The sequence below is a fragment of the Felis catus genome, chromosome A2 (assembly GCF_018350175.1).
Source record: "Felis catus isolate Fca126 chromosome A2, F.catus_Fca126_mat1.0, whole genome shotgun sequence".
NCBI lineage: Eukaryota > Metazoa > Chordata > Mammalia > Carnivora > Felidae > Felis > Felis catus.
Genome location: NC_058369.1, coordinates 53,050,967 through 53,073,438, shown reverse-complemented (window position 1 = coordinate 53,073,438; position 22,472 = coordinate 53,050,967). Strand labels below are relative to the sequence as shown.

The 22,472-nt window shown below is 43.7% G+C and overlaps 1 protein-coding gene across 1 annotated transcript in view; it reads right to left on the bottom strand.

The window, feature by feature from the left end:
* The window catches only part of SYN2 (synapsin II), a 197,139-nt gene extending 196,397 nt beyond the window's left edge, over nt 1–742 (bottom strand). Inside the window, exon 1 of the mRNA XM_023250026.2 lies at nt 168–742. Coding sequence (XP_023105794.1) covers nt 168–559 — 392 coding nt within the window. The 5' untranslated portion in view covers nt 560–742. The remainder of the gene's footprint in view (nt 1–167) is intronic.
* Nucleotides 743–22,472: the final 21,730 nt, after the last annotated feature.

Genomic DNA, 22,472 nt, shown 5'->3' with positions numbered 1-22,472 from the left:
CACCCGCCATCTCCCCAATGCGGGACCATGCAGACCCCCCCTTCTCCCGGGTCCGAAACGTTTCCTTGGCGCCCCGGGACCGCCTTCCCCGCGGCCTCCACAGCTGCCCGGCAGGCCCCGGGAGCCCCGAGCGGCGGCGGCGGCGGCGGCGGCGGCCGGGCACCTACCAGTCGGTGTGAGGCTCGTCGACGACCAGCAGCACCTTGGCCTTCCTGGCGGCGGCGGGCGCGGGCGCGGGCGCGTCCACCAGGCCGGCCGAGGCGGCTGTCTGCTTCACGGCTTGGGACAGCGAGCTAAAGAAGCTGCTGCCCACCGACGGCGCCGGGGCCGCCTGTGGCGCGGGTTGCGGCGCGGGAGCCGAGGCCGGCGGCGGCCTCCGCTCGGGGCCCGGCGAGGCGGCCGGGGGCGCCGACGAGGACGAGGCCGAGGCCGCGCCCGGACCGGGGGGCGGCGGCGGCGGCTGCTGGGGCTCGGGCCGCTGCAGGTCGGTCATGTAGCCATTGGGCAGGTTGGCGATGAAGCTGCTGTCCGACAGCCGGCGCCTCAGGAAGTTCATCATCTGGCTTGAGGGGCTGGGGGCGCGCGAGGCGGCGAGGCCGGGCGGCGCGGAGGGCGAGACTGAGGCGGCGACGGCGGCTGGAGCCTGAGGCGGCTGAGGCGGTTGAGGAGGCTGCGGCCGGGTCCGCGGCGCGCTAGCCCAGCAGACAGCCGCGGTGCACTGGGCCGGGCGGGCCGGGCGGCTGGAGGCTCCGCGCCAGGGAGCGGGCGGGGCCTGGGGCGGGGCCACTGCTCGCCCCGCCCCGCGCCGCAGAGCGGGCGCCGCCCCCGACTCGCCGCCTGCGCGCCGGGCGCCTAAGCCGCTAGGTCTGGGGTCTTAACCCGTAGGGACGGCCAGGTCTCTCGCAACCTGAGCGGAGCTCTGTGGGGAGAGCGTGGGAACCAGTCATGCTCCCCGAAAACAGGGAAAAGAGGACCGAGACCCCTACCACCTATTTGGCTGGGGATGAAAGAGCCAGGTCCCATCCGATATGGAGACGAAGGAGACTGTCCCCACGCTCTTTGGAGGGAAGAGAGGTGTCAGCCTCCCCACCATGAGGTGAGGAAAAAAGCCAGTCCCGTGACGCTGGCGCGCGTGCACACACACACACACACACACACACACACACACTCCCTGTAGTGAGAAAGAAAAGAACCACCTCCTTTGCCAAAGCTAGGAGAAAGGTGCCATCTACTCATCCTCCGGGTGAGGGAGGAAGGAATAATCTGCACCCACTAGCGCACGCGCGCGCACACACACACACACACACACACACACACACACACACACCTATGGTGAGAAAAAAAATAACTACCCCTTCCTCAGTGCTGGGTGAGAAAGACATGCCTTCCATCCCAAGGTGACGCAGACATGACCTAGTGGGAAAGCAAAGGGTCATCTCCTCTACTTTGGGGAAATAAGGTGATAGATCCCTCCACCGGGTCTGCGGGGTGCATTTTTGGTGCCTGCACTTTAGGGATGGCTCACTTAAGAGCTCCTACTTCTCGCCCCCTCCCCATGAACCAGAGAAAAGAAGCTATGTGTAAGGCTGGGGATCCCTTGCCTCCAAGTGGGATATCTAAGGGTCCCCCACAACTTCTGTGTTCACCTCTCTGTCAGGCAGGGCTGCAGCCTATGGAGTACCAAGAAGTTTATCTCTTCAAAATCCTTCTATTTGTTTTTTCCAGTTCATTCATTGGCTAGATCTGCCTCCACCTCCGTGAAGACCTCTGATTATCACCTTCCCATGTGCTCTCCCTAAATCTTGTATGACCTCTGGACCTTTGTTTTCACCTCTCATGAGATATACTTAATCCCTGTGTTGTATTGGTATTGGATTGGTGTTGTATTGGAACAGGACACCGCAGATATAGTACTTCATATTCAGGCCACTCTGGGTGATGTGCGACCTCAGGCAGATTAGCCTCTGAACCTCTTTTCTCTATCTGATAAAAAAGATAACACTTTAAAATTTTTTAATTTGAGTATAGTTGACGCACATCATGACATTAGCTTCAGGTGTACAAAATAATGATTCAACAAGTTTATATGTTATGCCATGGGGAGATAACACTTTTCAAAGTTGTTACATACACAGAATAAATGAGATTGTGTATATAAAAAGCACCCGGCACACAGTGGGTCTTCTAGTAGTAGTGGCTAGATTCTTATTTGAGCCAGTTCTCAGTATAATAATGCATAATAATGCAGTGGTCTTCCCATCTACCACGTGCCAGGCAGTGGTAAGAGCTGGATAAACCGATATGAATGGGAAGTGACCCCTGTCTGTGGGAAGTTCATGATCTATATGGGACAGAGGAGAGTATGGGGAGGATAAACACAGGAACAATTAACCACAATAAGATGTGAGAAATGCTATAACACAGTTGGGCAAAGTGGGTTAGGGGCACCAAGGCATGAGGGAAGCATGGCTTCTCAGGGGGCACCTGGGTGGCTCATTTGGTTAAGTGTGGAACTCTGACACTGGCTCTGATCTCGAGGTTTGTGAGATTGAGCCCAACATTAGGCTCTGCCCTGACAGTGCTGAACTTGCTTGGGATTCTCTCTCTCTTTCTCTCTCAAAATAAATAAATAAACTTAAAAAAATGGCTTTCCCAGAGGAGGTGACATTTGAAGTGGGTCTTGAAGCAGCTGTAAGAGTTTACCAGCAGAGAAATGGGGAAAGCACTCAGAGAAGGTATGGAGGAATGCTAGTTGATGACTCCTCCAAGAAGGCTTCCCTCAATCCTCCAAGGCAGACTAAGTGTTCATTACCTATGCTTGGTTTTGTCATAGCCCCTTAAAAATTATAATGAAATATTCTTGTGACTTGTATGTAAGATTTTCAAGGATAGGATTATGTTTTAGCCATCTTGGACCCCAATATGAAGCACAGTGCTTGGCATGCAGTAAGGACTCAGCTGTTTGAAAGTTGAACTGTAATCTTACCCAATTCAGCTCTTGTGTCTGTTGGAGAATAAAACTGATATGTCACTGATAACTAAATAAATTCAATTTAGGGTATCGCCCTTCCTGGAAGTATTTTTTAGAGTGTCAGATGAATCTTTTACAAAGGTATGAATCTCTAATGATGGGATTTCATATACTGTATCACTTCGATTTTTCAGATGTGTGATTATCTTTTTTTTAATGTTTATTTATTTTTGACAGAGAGAGAGACAGAGTGCGAGTGAGGAAGGGGCAGAAACAGAAAGGGAGACACAGAATCTGAAGCAGGCTCCAGGCTCCCAGCTGTCAGCACAGAGCCCAACGATGGGGCTTGAACCCATGAACCGCGAGATCAAGACCTGAGCCAAAGTCGACGCTCAACCAACTGAGCCACCCAGGCGCCCCCCCTTTTTAAATTGGGTTATCTTTTTTATATTTCACTAAGCAGTTCCCCTTAACCATTAAGGGTGTAGTATATGTATAATATTTTTAAATCAACCAGTTAAAAAACATGTTGTGAGTACCTAATACATACAGGGTATTATGCTAAGCACTCAAAGGTAAACAAGATTCAAGAACGAATAAAACCCAAGTTATGCCCTTAAAAAGACAACTCATAAACATGTGAACACATAACCAGCAATAGCAGGGCAGTCTGTGAATGACAAGAAGGTAGAGCAGGCAGTGAGTGTTAAAAGAGCCAGAGGAAGAAGAGATCTTTGAGGTGTAAGAGGATTTCACAGAGGAAGTACGGCTCAGGCATTATGAAATGGGTGGAATTTAGATACCCAGGACAGGGTGGAGAAGGCAACCAAGACAGAGAGGACAGGAAAAGCAGAGACAGAGAAGCTGGACTAGGCATGTGATGAAAACGTATTGATCTACTCCTCGAAGGCAAAGACCCCACCTGTGTTATCACTATATCCTTTAAGCCTTGGAATAGCACCTGGCATAAAGTGTACCCTTAAATATTTGTAAGAAGGCTCTGAGAGGCTGTACTTGTATGTATGTTCATGTTGTTAGTGTCTATCCAGCTTTCTTTTTAGCTGGCAATCACCTCAAGGTGAGGGATTCTATCTATGTTCTATGAAGCCTGATATAACACCTAACACACAATTAGTGTAATCTTGGGTGCGAGACCAGAATGTTCCCAAAGAACTACTTAGGTTGAGATTGCTTCATTGAGACAATGTAGGCCCACAAGACCATTGAAACATATTTATTAAATATTCCATGAATTTATTGTTATTTTCTGGTAGGTTTAAATAAGGATATTATTCTTATGGAAAAACAGACTATTTTCTTATAATTGGGAATGTGTGGTCATTAATCAGTTGTATATGAGCAGAAGATTTTGATTAGTTGGCACAACTATAAATCACATCTGCTTCAACCAGTATTCTCCATACTCCTCTGAGTCCTTGCCAAGAAGTGTCTGTGCAGCATGCAAAGACACGTGCTTGTAAGTGGGCTTGGGTTTTTAATGAGCTATGATGAAAATCTTTCCCTTATCCTTACCTGTGGATCCAGATTCCAGGGGCAGCACTTTCAGTCTATCATATGTCCTGTCTTTTCTCTGGAATTGAAGGGGAAGCAGGCCTTGGAAATTCTACAAAATATACAACTCTGGCACTATTTAGGCCTTTTCTCCCTATCTCCTTCTGAGACCAAGCAGCCATTCCCAGCTCTAGGCAGAAGGCATTTCTCTCAGAGCAATCAGTGGAAAGGCCTCCCCCACCTTTCTGAATCACTCAGTGACCGACTAAGCCAAATGTCAGAATTTCAGAGGTCTCTACTAGTTTTAGAAGCCCAGGACTGTGCAATGCTCTTCCTTGCATAATCTTTATCTTCCCACTGAGTTGTAAACACAGGCACACATCTGGTGACTGCAGATGAAAGAATCCTGCTAAAATCAGGAACGAATTTAAATGCTTTATCGCCTCTCTGATTTCTCTCTTCCCATGAACAACAATGCAGCAAAGAATGCTCACAGGGAGAAAGGCAGACAGAGCTCAAAAAAAGAGCTTAAAGGAAAAGCTGACACACCAAGCCACCTGACCAAACACTTGTTGTCCAGTGTCCTCTCAAACAAGGGAGTTTGCTAGAACATGCCACCTTTGGCCCTTGCTCACGTTTCAGGATCAGGGACCCCATTCAGACCCCCTGCCCTAAAGAGATGTAGAAAGAATTTGAAATTCAGAAACTATAGGTCCCATCACTACTTGGCTTTGCAATTTTCAACAAGTTGCTCAGTCTCTGGGCCTCTTACGTAAACAGGGAGGGACAGGTGTGCCTTGGGTCTCTCATGAGATAATATAAGAACACTTTGAAAGTGAAAAGCTTTACCAGAAAAGGCATCAATATTGCTTTCCACACGTATGTTACCTGTCATTTGGAGAACCCAACTGAATTGACTTTGTCACCTTCACTCAGGGGCCTTTCGTGACATCAGCCCTGTGGATGCCTTCCTCCTCCACCTGTGGATAGAGAACACTGTGTGCCTGACACTGCATTCTCCATAGGTGGCCATGTCAGCTGGGCCAGTGTGCTGTAATTAGGAATCACACAAATAGAAGTTTAATTCTTAAATCTACCCCACGGTAACTGTGTAACTTTGAACAAATCACTTTCAGCCTCAGTTTTCTCATCTGTAAAAGAAGGGTGTGATTATCATAATGACCTGGAAGGACTACTACCAAGGCTAAATAAGATCAAGTATATGAGTGTACCTTATAAGCTGTAAAGCACTGTGCAAATGTTAGCTATTAATATTCCTGACGCCAGGGGAATCACAGAACTCACCAGCACCACAACTAAACTACAAAAAAAGAACTCTCCCCACACACACTTATCCTAAAGCCACGCACCCAAGAGATTTCATGAAAAGCATGAGGTGGGTCCTCTGCAGCTACTCCCAGGCTTAATCACACCTGCTAAAATGAATGCAACAATCCCTTCAACTGGGTTGAAGGGTCACCCACCTCCCTGGGTGACCGTGAACAATGCACTTCTCTCTCCAGGCTTCCATTTCCTGACCTGGAAAATGAGGGAGAGGGACCTGAGCTGGGTGATCCCCAAGGTATAGTGTTGTGAGATTCTGTGAGCAGAGCCCCACAGGGGGAAGTAAGCATCTGATGTCACCAGGCTGAGCCAGGCAATACAGGGGCTGAGTCTGGGGAGCAAACACTGAGCATGGCTTTAGGAAGAAAGACAGAGAAAGAGAGAGAAGCAGAGGCACCCAGGAAACTTCTAAGTCCAAGTCTTTCCCTGACTTCAAGGAGTCGGAGATGGTCCCCTTGCCAAGTCTCCATTTCTCTGACAGTATTGGGGACACAATAATGACTACAACTGATTAGATGCTGACCACATGCCAGAAACTGCTCATGTGTTATCTCATTTAATCTCCCTCGGGGAGGTGTTAAATATCCCGTTTTTGCCATTGAAGCAATTAGACTTCAAAGAGATTATACCAACTAACATGAAATCTTAGAATTAAAAAATTGTGGAGATGGAAGGCAGGTCTGGTTGTTTGCAAGGCCCATAAGATTCCCCATTAGAATACTCTGGCAGGCCCCTTAGAAAGGTGCCATTCATCAGCAGCTTGCCAAATAAGTACATTTCATTGGAAGCCATGGAAAAATTAATGTGCCCTCCTGGGCTCTCAGCTTCCCTGTCATCTCCCTTTGCCCCGAATCCTGCAGATATAGGAGGCTTGGCATCCTGTATAAACATTACTGCCCTCAGGAACAAGCTGGCTTCAAGCAGAAAGAATCAAGCTGGTGAAACACCCCTTCCCCCATACACCCTACTCCTACTCCCACCCAGCTTGGACCACAACTCCCCACAGAGCAGCTCTGGCCTCTTGTGGGATGCGGGTGTATTGTTTGTTGCTATGGTGATAGAGGAACATTACTGTCACGCACAGAGGAGCAGCACAGAGTGGGTCTCCCCCGCCTGAGAAACTCAGAGGATTCATCAGAGGTTGTTTTCTAGTAGCTTCCTCACACCACTTCATGGATAAGTGAAAGAGCATCCTTTCCACTTAGCATTCAACCCACCCCAGGGATAACACTGAGCTTTTTGTACTGAGTGGGTGTAGAAGACAACACCCTGTCTCTACTTGGTACAGTTCCTCTTCAAGGAGGCTCCTGCCAGGTAGTAGGAAGAGATATTTACAAGATGCCAGTGAATGAGCTGTTGTGTTTATAATCTTTTGACTACTCTTAAATTGTGAACCAATTAGATTTTTAGTGTCAACCCCCTGTGGGTTTATCCTCTGCCTCAGCTGCTTATTAGCAAAGCAATCTCATGCAATTTATTTAATGAGACTCAATTTATTTATCTGTAAAGTGGGGTTAATCACTTTTTGCAGAGTTTCTGAAGAAAATTAAGTGAGATCATGTATGAACAGTGCTCAAAACAATGTCTGGCACATATTCATGACAGCAATTATTTTAAAGAGGGAAATATAATGAAACATATGTTCTGAATTGGAGACAAATATTTGAATCCCTCGTTCACCACTTAATAGCTTAATAGCTATGTAATATTCTGAAGTCAATTTCATTTTGAGTCTCAGTTTCCTCATGTGTAAAAGGAAGAGGTCGGGAGAGATTCATAGGCTCAAAGTCTATGATATTCTTAAGTGAAGATTTATTTTGAAGGTATGGTTATAATATCTCTGCTTGGAATCTGAGGATTTGTGTGAAAAAGAAAAGAAAATGACATCCACTTCTTTATTGGTGAAGTGGCATAAATAATCAATGGCATTCTTTCTTTCTTTCTTTCTTTCTTTCTTTCTTTCTTTCTTTCTTTCTTTCTTTCTTTCTTTCTTTTGAGAGAGAGAGAGAGCGTGGGACAAAGGGGCAGAGGGAGGGAGAGAGAGAGAAAAAAAAAAATCTTAAGCAGGCTCCACACTCAGCACGGAGCCCTATGTAGTATTCGATCCCACCACCCTGGGATCATGTCCTGAGCTGAAATCAAGAGTCAGATGCTGAACCGAATGAGCTACCTAGGTGCCCCAGCATGACTTCTTAATGTAAGTGTCTACACATTGAGAATACATTTCTCCCACCCCCACCCTTGACACCGCATTGTATGAGTTCCTGCACAGCTGTCCCTAGGGAAAGGTTCCTTAGTGCCAGGACCAGCTCTGAGCAGATGGCCCCATTTCTTCTCTCGAAAACAGTCAGCTCCAGGGATCTGAGAAAAACAGAGTCATAGTCCAAGGTCAAATGCTTGACTGTTGTTTTAATGAGTGTGATTCAGCCTGAAAGCCCATCAGCACTTTCTCTTCATCCCCTCCCCTAAGTCCCAGGGTCTGCAGGACTCTGCCAGGGCTGGAGGCCCTCTGGATAGCTGAAGACACCTGGCTGGCTTGCCTGTCCCTTGTTCCTGATCAGGAATGGGTCAGTTTTCCTATTTCTTGGTTTTTATCTTCCTACACTGCCAGTGTCAAGAGAATGTCTTTTCTCATCTCCAAAATAGCATCTGGTCCATTTGAAGCAGGCTAGCAGTAGGCTTTCTGCCAGCATTCTCATTTCTTGGAGGATGGAAGGCATTCCCCCATCCAATTATCTAAAAGTCCCTCTGCCTGATGATTCAGCCAACCCCTCCATCAGGAGCCAGTCCTGGGTATCCTAAAGTCACCTTGAACAGATCGATAGTAATGATTGGTTCACACATTGCCTTGAATTCTTACAGCTCTACAAGGTAGGATACATACTCTCACTTAAATAAGGAAACAGAGGCTCCGAGAGGGGAAAAGACTTCTCCAAGGTCACACAGCCTGTCACAAAAGAGCTGATATTGAAACTCTATTTCATAATTTTAAGAGAAAGACTTAAACATTTACTTGCCACTTGCTTTTCCTACAAGCCACAGTAAGCACTTTGGAAAGTGCTGGGGACTAGTGAGCATGGCAGCCAAGGGTTCCAAAAAATTACCCCATATGTCATCTCTATTGTGCTTCCAAGCCTTTGCCCAAGCTGTTCCCTCCACTTGAGACACCCTTCCCCATGCTTTGCAGCATGGTGCAATGGGACAACCACAAGCTTTGCAGAAAGTAGACAGAGCTATTTTGGAATCCTGACAGTACCATTTACAGATTTATGATCTCAGCTAATTTATCTAATATCCCTGAGGTTTTCTTCTTCTGTATAGTAGGACTATCTACCTCATAATGTTGTCATGAGGACTCGAGCTAAAAGGGCCTAGTATGGTGCCTGGTAGTTAGCAGGTGCTCATGACTATAACCAATCCTTCCAAATGCAGTTCAGGCACCACTGCCTCTGTGAAGCCTTCCCTGACTATGCCTCCCTCCTCCATGCCCTAACCCATGATCTCACAGCTGGTGGGATCAAGCCCTGTGTTGAACTCCGCACCAACAGCATGGAGCCTGCTTGCTATTCTCTCTCTCTTCTCTCTCTGCCCTTCCCTCCCCTCTCTTTCTCTCTCTCAAAATAAATAAATAAACAAACAAACATTTAAAAATATAGTAAAGTACATAAATAACTCAATTGTAGAACTCAGCAAATGGTATTGTAATTATTGGATCATGTTCTGTTTCCTTCATTAAACAGATCTTTCTGGTGGCAGAGATTTCAACTAAATCATCTCTGAATCCAGAATGCTTCATCCAAGTCCTGGCAGGAGGAAAGAAAGGCAGAAGAAAGATGAAAGAATAAAAGGCAGAACGAAAAGAAAACAAGGCCAAAGACTGCTTATGACACCTGCTCAAAAAACAAAACAAAACAAAACAAAACACAACACCCCTCAGTATTCAGGCACACAGGAAAAGCACCTGGTCCTTCCCCAGCCTGTTATGCAAAAGCCTCCCAATTCCCCCATTGACAGAAGCCAACAACAGGATGAGAATATCAATGACTGAATAGGAAGCTTCAGATGAGCCCCACATGGAGAGTGGAGACAGGCAAGTGGTGAGCGCGAAAGCGCAGCTGCAGAAAGGAAAATTCAGTCTGTGCAGGCGCTGGGGATAGACAGCCGCCAGGGCCTGGCAACAGCACCGGCTGTTGAAAGAGCTCCGCCCACCTCCGGAGACAGCGGCTGCATCCCCCGCAACTCCTTGGCCTGGTCTGGCCAGTGATGAAGGCAGCAACCAATCAGTAGGAAGGCGGGAGGCACTCCCAGGTGAGGGCCTGAGCCCTACAGATAGCACTACAGAGCTGGAGCTTGGAGTCCCAAGCCTTGGCCAAAAATACTAGGAAGGAGGAGATGAAGGTCTTCAGTCTCCCTCCTCCCCAGACAGTGCCCTTACCCGCCACCAAATCATCCGAGGGACTTCTAAAAAATCCCATTCTCATCATATCGTCCTTCTTCACAAGAGGATAAATGCCACTTGGTAGCCAGGCATTTGTGATTCTCCATGCTGCTTTTTCAGCTCATCTCCTAGCCTTCCTTGAACTGGTCTGCAACCATCTGCAACTGCTTTCTGGGCCCAAAAGAAGGCAAGTTGTCATATGTATGTGCCTTTGCTGATGTTCTTCCCTCTTCTGGTAATGCACTCTGTGCTTTGCTCTGTTGGGTCAGTTTCCCAGAAGCAGACCCTGAAACTAGGATTTGAGTGCAAATAGTTTGTTCAGAGATGATTCCCAGGAAGCCCCAGTGGGGACACGGACAAGTGAGACCAGGAAAGGAAGAAATCAGGGAAAAGCATTATCACTTTGGGTGGCTGAGGCCCAATCCTACTCCGCAACCGTGGTAGATATTGTAAAGCATATCTTGGAGTTATCCCACTCAAGGGGTGAGAAAACTAGGGCAATTATCGGTCAGATCCCATTCAAAACTGGTTGAGTACTGCTCCTGGGAGCATTAGCTCCTCCAGTAGCCTGCCTTCTACAAGAGCCAGGCATATCTCTTCACCAAAGCTAGCATTTAAATAGAGAGTTACAGGTTACTAGTACCACCTGCTACCCTTGTCAAACTAGCTAACTACTTCTTACCTTTCAAGGCCCGACTCAAAAGCCAATACTGCTAATACCAAATTAATTTCACAACCCCTTCTCTGCATTCCCAGAACATGCTGATCTTAACTCTATAGAATATTTAATCTAGTGCATTATAGTGAGTTTCTACCTATTATCCCCACTTGACTGTGGACTCCTCTAGGGAAAGGAATTGTGACTTTATTCACTTCTGTGTCCAGAGCTCCTAGCACAGAATGGCACATAAATAGCAGGTGCTCATTAAATATTAATGCTGATTGAGAATGCTAATGAACATTGACAAATTCCAATGCCAGCCCAATAATCCATTTTTCTGGTAGCATACCTGACTCCCTATTGTCTTTTGTGATTTGAGGAGAAAATCGTACTACATCTTTAGAACGTGTAATACTGAATGCTACATCAATTTCCTCAAGGTGAGCAGTTACAGGACACCAAAGAAAAATCCATCTAAAGAGTCTCATCTTGAAGCAACATAAGCTTTAGTTTGCCATCTTTTGCCCTGGGGGACAGACACCTTACAGTGCATGAAAAGACATTCAATTCATACAGATTGTGTTGTTTATAACACATATAACACCATCAACCTGTTTTAGTATCCATGGCACCCACTCTAGAAGAGCTTAAGGTGTATGGACAGGGCATTCCCTGGGCCAGAACCCTCAGAGGGTCTAGGTCTTGCCTGCAAGCTGGCAGCAGGAACTGGAACCCAAATCAAATCAGATATGATGTTTCTCAAGATACCGTGAGGCAATACTGCCACCATGGAGATCTTAAATTGTTGACAAAAGAACATCCAGTTAGAGTACATGGAGGACAGAACAAATACTTATATAGCAATAAAAAGATAATTTATCCATCAGTAAAGTTAAAAAGATGTATTCAAATTCTATTTGAAAAAAATTAATGTTGGGGCGCCTGGGTGGCTCAGTCGGTTGAGTGTCCGGCTTCGGCTCAGGTCATGAGCTCACCGTTCGTGAGTTTGAGCCCCGCATCAGGCTCTGTGCTGACAGCTCAGAGCCTGGAGCCTGCTTCGGATTCTGTGTCCCCCTCTCTCCGCCCCACCCCTGCTTGTGCTCTGTCTTTCTCTGTTTCAAAAATGAATAAACATAAAAAAAATTAAAGAAAAAAATAATGTTACTAAGGGATACCAAAGAACACTTTAAAAAAGCTATGTCTTTTTCTTGGATAGGAAGACTCATCGTCATAAAGATGCCATTTCTCCCTAAATTCAATGCAATTCCAGTAGAAAAGATACTGACAGGTTTCTTGGGGGAACTAGACAAACCAACTCTGAAATTCATATAGAAAATAATCAAGCAGAGGGGTGCCTGGCTGGCTCAGTTAGGAGAGCAGGCGACTCTTGATTTCAGAGTTGTTAGTTTGGGCCCCACATTGGGTATAGAGATTACTTAAAAATAAAATCTTTGAAAAGAAAAGAAATAAGCAGAAGCTAGGTGAATTCTGAAAAGGAAAAGAAGAAAGAGAGTGGCTGGCTCTACTACATATTAAAACATGATATTAAGCTGAAGTGATTTAAACAATCAATAAATAGACAACTCAGAAATAAAGCTAAATATATCCAGAAATCTAGCATAGAATAAATGTGGCATTTCAAAGCAGTGGGGAACAAAATTACTCAATAAACATTGTTGGAATAACTTGAAACTTATCAAGTTAAATTGGATCCATATCTCACACATTACATCAAAAATTTTTCAGATGGATCAAAGCCAAAACAATAATAGAGGAAAACATAGGGTATTTTGTTTTATAATCTTGGACTAAGGAATAACCTAAGAATGACATATCCCAGTCATAAAATTTTTAAAAATTGATAAATTAGACTGCCAAACATTTCTCCATGGAAAAAAACCTTCATATATTCAGAAGGCAAAAAGACAAACTGGGAAAAATACTGGCAATTCATACCACAGGCATAGAACTAATTCCCTTATAATAAAACTTCCACATATCAGTAAGGAAAAAAAAACAATTCTATAGCAAAATAGGTAATAGACATGAAAGAAAGAAAATACAAATGACCTCTAAACCTCATACATTTTAAACAACAAAAATTCAGCTGAGTAAATTTCAAGATCAAATCGGCTTTATTCAATGATTCATGAATCAGGCAGCATCCTATTGAGCAATAGAAAGGAGATCTGCTGAACTGTAGAAAAGGAAAAGTTTTTAAAGTTTTTATTTAAATTCCATTTAGTTAATATACAGTGTAATATTAGTTTTAGGTGTACAATAGAGGGATTCAACACTTCCATACAACACTGGTGCTCATCACAACAATGCTCTCCTTAATCCCCATCGCCTATTTAACCCACCCCACCCCACCTCCCCTCTGGTAACCATCAGTTTGTTCTCCATAGTTAAGAATCTGTTTCTTGGTTTGCGCCCCCTCCTTTTTTTGTCCCTTTGCCCATTTGTTTTGTCTCTTAAATTCCACATATGAGTGAAATCATATGGTATTTATCTTTCTCTGACCGATTTTTTCACTTAACATAATATTCTCTAGCTCCATCCATGTTGTTGCAAAAGGCAAGATTTCATTCTTTTTAAGGCTGAGTAATATTCCAGTGTGTGTGTGTGTGTGTGTGTGTGTGTGTGTGTGTGGCATATATCACACACACACGTGTGTGTGTGTATATATATATATATATATATATATATATATATATATATATATACATATATCACATATTCTTTATCCTTTCATCAATCAATGGGCACTTGGGCTGTTTCCATAATCTGGCTATCATAGACAATGCTGCTATAAAGATTAGGGTGCATGTATCCCTCTGAATTAGTATTTTTTTGTTCTTTGGGTAAATACCTAGTAGTAAGATTGCTGAATTGTAGGGAAGGTCCTTTTTTTAACCTTTTGAGGAGCTCCCATATTGTTTAAGGAACAAAACAATGCTGATGTGGGGTCTAGTACAAGTGACTCCATTTTGGACCTGCTGTCTTCTTTTTAACATGCTTAATAAGATAACTGGGTGATGGGGAAATAACCGTATGGTCTTTTGTATCTCTAAATTTTATACCATTTGCCTGTATACTACCTCGTTTTCAAAAAAATTTCAAGTTAAAAAAAAACAAACAAAAAGTTATGTTTTAATAATAATCAATATGACCCTGAGTACTAGCTGAAGGGGTAACTATCAGCATCAAAGGAGTACATGGAAAAACAACTAAAGTTGGTAACTAAGGGAGTTAAAAGCAGGATGGGGGAGCTTAGTGAGGTGACCAATTACACAGTCTTTGGTATTCAAGCTGCAGACCTACTTTCTGTTAGCTGTGTGACTTCAGCAATTGACTTCATTCTATGACCCTCAATTTTCTCATCTGTGAAATGGGAACAATTATAGTAATTACCTCTTGGGGTTTTTCTAAGATTCAAAGAAATGATGCATGAAAAATGCTATGACAGGGGCGCCTGGTGGCTTAGTCGGTTAAGAGTCCAACTCTTGATTTCAGCTCAGGTCATGATCTCATGGTTGTGAGATCAAGCGCTGTGTCAGGTTCCATGCTCAACAGAAAGAGTGCAGAAATAAGAAAGTATTAGCAAAGAACGTGTTGTTTCCGGCAAGGTCACCCTCCTGAGGGGAATGAAAGGGGTCATTCCCTTAAAGATTCTTGCCCTCCTTCTCCCTCTGCCTCTTCCCCACTTGTGTGCATGCAGGCATGAGCACGCGCATTTTCTCTTTTTCCCAAAAAAGAAAAAGAAAAAAAGAAAAATGCTAGGACATTGTCTGGCGTATAGTAAATGCATGAAGGGCACCTTGCATATGCCTGGAAGAGAGTGCGTTTGACAGCTTAGTGGCTGTGCAGGATAAGCACAGGGTTCTAGACCTCTGATTTCCCAAGCTTAACACCTGGGGATCTATTCTGCATTTCGCTGTCACAAAGTCATCCCCTTTTATCTCAGAAGATCTATATGAAATAAATACCTCAAATCCTCTTCTGCTGTTATTCTCTTTCCCAAAGTCTCTGATACCCAGGAATTCCAGATTTCTGTTGATTTGCACAGGGCTCTCTGGCCCTGAATTCTCCTGGAAAATTCCATTAAGGCTCCAAATATACAAATCTATAATTATGGCTCAATTGGGCTCACATTAAGGGTTCAGTGTACACATTTTGCACTGTGCCATGACTGTTCCACCGCTGGACCTTTCAATGAAACCATCCCACCCACACATCACATTCCTGCCAGACCTTAAAAGCAAGCTATAAATGGTAGTTGATACCTTAAGCAATCCTTCAAGGCCAGTCGATTTCCATTGCTATCTGATCTGCCTACCCAAACAATCTCCCTCTTGGGTCCAAACTCCTGGCTCCGTTCCCAGACTTTGATCCTTGCCTCTGACCCCTTCTGGGTTTTTGTATCTTGTCTCTCCACTGGACTTTGGATCTTAGAGCTCCTGAACAATTTTAGATTTGCATAGTAGTTAAGGACTATACATTGTTCCTCCACTGAGGGGGACTCACATAAGGCTGGCCCCTAACAGAATTGGTAAGAAGATACAAGTGTTCTTACTAGGAAGATACAAGTGCATTCCGACTCCCATCACAGAGTTCCTGCCCAGGCTTGATGCTGCTTTTCTCCCCTGGGTACTATTCATAGTGCTTTATTCTCAGTTCACCATCATTGGTACCCTCCAGACACCAGCTGATAAGGTTTAAGAATGAATCTAACTCCCCTTTTATCATGGATTTTCCAAGAAGTTCTGAAAACCTGCAATGCCTCCAAGACCCTGTGGAAAATTTTAATTGCATCTGTATTGCATCCTCTTCCCCAACTTTTTCTTGGGTCCTTTCTCCCAAGCTCCATCCACATGGCTGCCATGTTTCACATGATTCACTTTCTTGACTACAGTTGATTGGTTCACCTGACGCAGGCCAACCCCACCCAGAGTCTTTCTCTGGGAGTTTTTTTGTTTTTTTGTTTTTTTTTTTTAACAAATAGATTAAAGAATAATTACTGGTCTTGATGGTAATGGTAAATGTAGGGCAAAAATGCAAGACCTATTCAAATCCCTTTTTACCACCTGTGCTAGTTCAGGTCTTCTGAAAAGCAGTTAACCGGGATGGGATTAGACATGGAAGAGATTTCTTTCTTTCTTTTTTTTTTTTTAATTAAAAAAAGTGTTTTAATGTTTATTTATTTTTGAGAGAGAAAGAGACAGAGAGTGAGTGGGGGAGGGAAAGAGAGAGAGAGGGAGACACAGAATCCAAAGCAGATTCCAGGCTCCGAGCTGTCAGTAGAGTCCAATGCAGGGCTGGAACTCACAAGCTGTGAGATCATGACCTGAGCTTAAATCGGACACCTAACTGACTGAGCCACCCAGATGCCCCTTTTAAAATTTTTTTAAAGTTTATTTATTTATTTTGAGAGAGAGCATGAGCTTGAGTTGGGGAGGGGTAAAGAGAGAGGGAGAGAAAGAATCCCAAGCAAGCTCTGCATAATGCAGAGAATGATATGGGGTTCGAACCCCTATGTGGGGTCCTGATACAATCTCACAACAGCGAGATCATGACCTGAGCCAAAATCAAGAATCAGATGCTTAACTAACAGCCACCTAGGCACCCCATGGAAGAGATTTCTTTTTTTTTTTTTAATTTTTTTTTTAATGTTTATTTATTTTTGAGACAGAGAGAGACAGAGCATGAACGGGGAGGGTCAGAGAGAGAGAGAGGGAGACACAGAATCTGAAGCAGGCTCCAGGCTCTGAGCTGTCAGCACAGAGCCTGACGCAGGGCTCGAACTCACAGACTGTGAGATCATGACCTGAGCTGAAGTCAGATGCTTAACCAACTGAGCCACCCAGGCACCCCTGGAAGACATTTCTTAAAGAAACACCTGTGAAGTATAAAAGGGAGGGAGCAGGAGTAGGGCAGGGGGAGACTCAGACTGCAATGCAGGACTGACGCCTATGAAAGGAGAGAGGGAAGGAAGGAAGATTGGCTAGGAAGAGTCTCAGTTCTAAACACAGTTCTAAGAAAGCTTGGCCAGGCCTATGGGGAGTTGTCAAGCCAAAATTTCCCATTAGAGGCATGGACTAGCATTAGCCTGCACCCCCCTCCCCTGCCACCATGCTCATTTATTGGCTGGAAATAGTCTGGGAAAAGCGTGGCCTCAGCAAAATGCTGTTGTGCATCCACAAGAGTGAGCCAGGCTCTTCAGTCAATTCTGCTCTCATGGTAAACTCTCTTGAAGGAGTCTATTACTCCAGTACTCTGAGAAGCAGACACTAAAACAGGATTAAATGCACGCGGATTTTATTGGGTCAATCACAGTAAGAGAAAATGGACCAGACAAGGCTGTTGGGGAGTCCTCAAGCCAAAATCAATCACCAAGGGGTTCTGGTCTTCCCAGGAGAAGCCTGACACACTTAGTCAGTCACTCCCATGGAGCAACCCAAGGAGATCATAACCTCAGGGCAAATAGAAGCAATGAATTTCAGCAGCTGGAACCTTTGGTCAGTGACCTCTCTCGAGTGTCTCAGGCTCATGCTCCTGATCACCTCAAGGAGATCTGAGTGGTGTATTTACATAGCCTCCAGCACCACCATGCAGAGAAAAAGCTGGTTGGCATTAAGAATGATATCAACACAACTGAGAAAAGGGATATAAAGATAATCCTGGTACTGAACCTCTGATGGCACTTCTTCCTGAAATCCAGATTTCCCTGCTTTTTCACATAATTTGGCTGTTCACCTTTTCCGTGGTGAGCCAGTAAGTTCCTCTTTTGGCTTACACTAGTTTCAGTTGGGTTTCTGTCACTTGCAACCAAAAGAATCCTAACTAATACAGACCTAGAGTAGACAAACTTAAATGGTGAAATTTCAGCATGGAAGCCAATCTTTAGGGGGAAATGTTTCTGGTGATAGGATTCAAATCAAGCCAACTCACAGGGCCTACAGACAAGGAATGTCCAGACAAATGAGACTGATGTGAGTATGCCCTATAACAATCATCAATCTGAATTGAATTTTATGGATAAATGACTGCTTCTTTACTAAACTATGAATTCTTTAAGGGCAGGAACGTGCATTATATCTCTGATGTCTGAGCATGTGTAGTGGTACCAGGCACAGAAGGCTTAATAAATAATCATTGGATGAATGAGACAGAGGCCCCTGATTTCAATTAGCTCCTGCTCTAGCAGCAGGAATAGTCATATAAACATTCCAGTACAATAATTAGTATAATAGAATTATATGCAAGGTGCTATGGCATCAAAGAGCAGAGAACATTCAATTCTGCCGTAAGATATCAGGAACTATTTTACAGTCAAGCTGGATTTTAAGGGATAAATAAGACCACCAATGAGAGAAGGAAGAAAGGTCTTGCTAGGCAGCAGAAAGGGCATCTACACAGAGATGATGACATAAAAGTATGAGAAACTTTTAGAAATAGCAAACAGACTGTAACTACACCATAAGTTCCCATGTCTTAAAAAACAGAGTTGAATTTTTGAGTGAGTATCCACACTTAGAAATGGCCTGGAATATAGTAGGAGCTCAATGCATTGGGTTTTTTTTTTTTTTTAAGTTTTTTTTTCCCTCTGCTTTATTAAGGTGTAATTGACATATGACACTGTGTGAGTTTAAGCAACATGTCGATTGGATACACTCATATATTGCAAAATTATTATCATCGTAGCATTAGCTAACACCAGCATCACATCACATAATTACCATTTATTTTTTGTGGTGGAACATTTAATAATCTACTCTTTTAGAATTTGCAAGTATGTAGTACAGTATTATTAACTCTATTCGTTATACTGTTCAGTTCATTTTTTAGTGGTATTTCAAAGTGGCTGGAGCATGGTGTTGTATGAAGTATGGCTGGAGGGAAATAAGGCTGACAAGCAAGTTGAAACCAAGTGGTAATAAATAATAATAAAATTAAATTTAAAAATTAACAATATAAAATAATGATAATGATAATAAATAGTAACAACAATAGAAAACACTAATTATGTGACTGATGTGTGCCAGGTTCATGCTAAAAACTTCACATGCATTAATTATCTCATATTATCTTTACAACAATCTTATGAAATTGGCACTATTATAATCCCTTTTTTTTATTTTTACCACTGAAAATATTCATGTTCAGAAAGTGGAGTGACTTCACCAAAGTCAAACAGGAAGGATGGGGCAGACCTGGGATTCAAATCCAGCTAATTCCAGAGGGAGAGCCCTTTATCACAATCCTGCCTCCCTTGCCAAGGAGAATTAATTTGATTCTGAGGCAATGGGGAGCCAGTAGAGCCATTTAAGATCTGGATGATGTTCTCAATCTACACTGCATCAATGACCCCTTTCTTTACTTCTCTGGTGTGTAGAGTCTAAGAAGTGGGCTGAGGTATGACCAGAGTGACATGACCACATGGGATAGGAGAAGCTATATTAAAATCGGGAATGAGATTGGGGGTAGATGCCAGGAAATGGTCTTAAAGCTACCCTTCACCGAAGCATGGAGATCTTATCATTCTCTAGGCCCTGTGTTTAGCACTTTCATTGCATCCTTGTGTCCCGTCCCTCTGTACACCATCCCACCAAACACAAGACAATTCTGAAGCTCAGAGAAGTGTAGGGTCTTGCCCTGAGGTCGCTTAGCTAGTTAGCAGCAAAGCAAGGATTCTAGTCCAGGTACTTCTGACTCTTGAAGTTAAAAGTACTCATATTTTTTCATAGCAGAAGACTGTTTATCTCCAGTTTTTATTTTAATCAACTCATAGTTCTTTCCCATCGTGGCCATGTAACAACAGAGGACAACTATATCCATGGTTTGAGGGATTATGTCAAACCCTAGGTCTCACAAAAACATCTACATAAATGCCTGCTAGTGGTCAGGGCCTTGCCTGCTTTATCAGGCTTTCCTTTTTGATCAGCTGTGTCCATAGGTCTGTCACGTAAGTTTATCACACAGATAGGTTTGTGCCAAGCTGAGCCACAATCCAAGATAAGCTGCTTTATGAAGGATTTCACCTATGAGATTAATTGAGGAAATTCCCAAACATTAATATCTTTCACTAAGATTCCTCGGAGGAGGAATCACCTTCTTCCCTAAATCTGTGTCATTGGTGAAATATCTCTCAATATCTCTGTTTTAAAATCTGAAGCTCTGTTCTTTAGAGTTATGTTCTGATAAACTTAGGTCTATAATTGAAAGCTCTCCAGCTTAAAAAAAAAATTGGTAACAACTTCTAAACTAGCTGTCAGAAAATGTGGTAATTGGAGAAAAAATTAGTTTGAAGCATCAGTGCGAACACCATTATGTAAATTGTTTCTCCTGCTTCAGTCAGAGGTGACAAAGGACTCCTCTAGGAAAAGGAATGTGCCAGAGACTTCTCTGGCCAAACAAGAATGCTAAGAAGGACAACTGAGGCTATTCCACTAATTATCCCTAACAGGAGAGGAATGTGAACCACAGAAGCTGATGGGAAGTGAGAAGTCTCTCTAAGGATGCTCAGTGTCAGCCTTATTTGAAGCATGTCGTGCATAGATAGGCTCTAGGAGGATTTAATCCTAGAATAGATTCAGGGTGTTTCAAAAATATCATCTACCCAGCAGCCAAATCAATTATCAGTTATGGCCCTTCCTCTCTTGCCCCCACCTGCCAGCAACTCATGTTAAAAGTTGAAGCTGGGAGGGGCACCTGGGTGGCTCAGTTGGTTGAGCATCTGACTCCTGATCTCACTCAGGTCATGATCCCAGGGTTGTGGGATCGAGCCCCACATTGGGAATATGGAGTCTGTTTGAGATTCCCCCTCTCTCTTTCTCTCTCTCTCTGCTCCTCCCCCCAGCATGCTCACACACACACACTCTATCTCTATCTATCTAATAAAACAAACAAATCATTAAAAAAAAAAAAAAAAAAAGCTGGGGCTCCTGGATGGCTCAGTTGGTTAGGCGTCCGACTTCAGCTCAGATCATGATCTCATTCATGGTTGGTGAGTTCAAGCCCCGCATCGGGATCTGTGCTCACAACTCAGAGCCTGGAGCCTGCTTTGGAATCTGTGTCTCCCTCTCTCTCTGCCCCTCTCCCCCTCATGCTCGCTCTCTCTCTCTCTCTCTCTCTCTCTCTCTCTCAAAAATAAATAAATTTTTTTAAATAATTTTTAAAAAAATATCTAAAGCCAGGTGGAATGGAAAGCCTTGTTCAGGGTCAGAAAATAAGGAAGTGTCAAATTCAGGGCTTTTTCTCCAAGCTTTTTATAGCTCTGCTCCATATCTATATTGTCTTTATAGGTGATCTTAGTGAGAGAAATCAGATCTGCTTAATGCTATCTTTATTCAAAACAAACATGTATGATTAACCCTAAGAGTTCCCCCTCTTTACATCAGTTCTTCAACAAATTAATTTGAGAGATTTGTCATTCAGGTCCCCAGACCCCCTGTTTTTCATCTTTTTCCTTATTCCTTTTCTCTTGACCCAAGACTCATCTCAGTCTGCCTCTGTTGCCCCTCTTGGTTCCCTCTCCCCAGTTAAAACCTCTCTCAAGGAAGGGGTATGCACACATCCACACTGACATGCTTGAGCAGTTGCATTTTAACAAGGGTATAAGAAAGGCCTAACAGAACGCCTGGGTGGCTCAATCAGTTGAGCATCCGACTCTCAGTTTCTGCTCAGGTCATGATCTCACAGTTTGTGAGTTTGAGCCCCACCTTGGACTCTGCGCTGATAGCATGGGGTTTGCTTGGGATTCTGTCTCCCTCTCTCCCTGCCTCTCTCTCACATGAAAGTAAATAAATAAACATTAAAAAAATAATAATGGCCTAACTTAGAGGAATTAATATTTAATGTTAGAACCTCAGAGACCATCTAATGAGGGAAAGCATATCTTGGAGAAAACAGTCTTCCCAGGGCTCTCAAAGTCATACCAATAGGGAACCACTTATATGCATTAGAATCAGATCCATTTCACTAACTTTATAGATTTGGTCAGTTTCAGTAAAAGGCAGTGTGGTGCATCATCAGAAACCACACTGGACCAGGAATTACCTGAACTTTGCTTTCCTCATATGTAAACCTTAGAAGATGTACCTTATATTCTCTTGCTTAACATTCTAGAATTCAGGGGTAGGTTTTTAAGGGTCATAGCTCTGCAAGCAGTCAAACCTGGATGAGGGTCTGTCGCTTACCATCTGAGAGAATTTGACAAGCCAGTGACCCTCACTAAGCCTTATTTTCTCCATCTATAGAATGGGAATTAAAAGTGCCTACTGCCTACCTCAGTATTATGCTAAGTGAAATAAGTCAGATGGAGAAAGACAAATACTGTATGATTTAACTTATATGTGACAATTTTAAAAACAAAACAAACAGTGCTTACTTCAGCACATATACTAAAAACAAAACAAACAAAACAAAACTCACAGTTACAGAGAGTAGCTGGTGATTGCCAGAGGGGAGGGGAGATGAGAGGAGTGAAGGGGATCAAGAGGTACAAACTTCCAAGTATAAAATAAATAAGTCATGGGAATGTAACA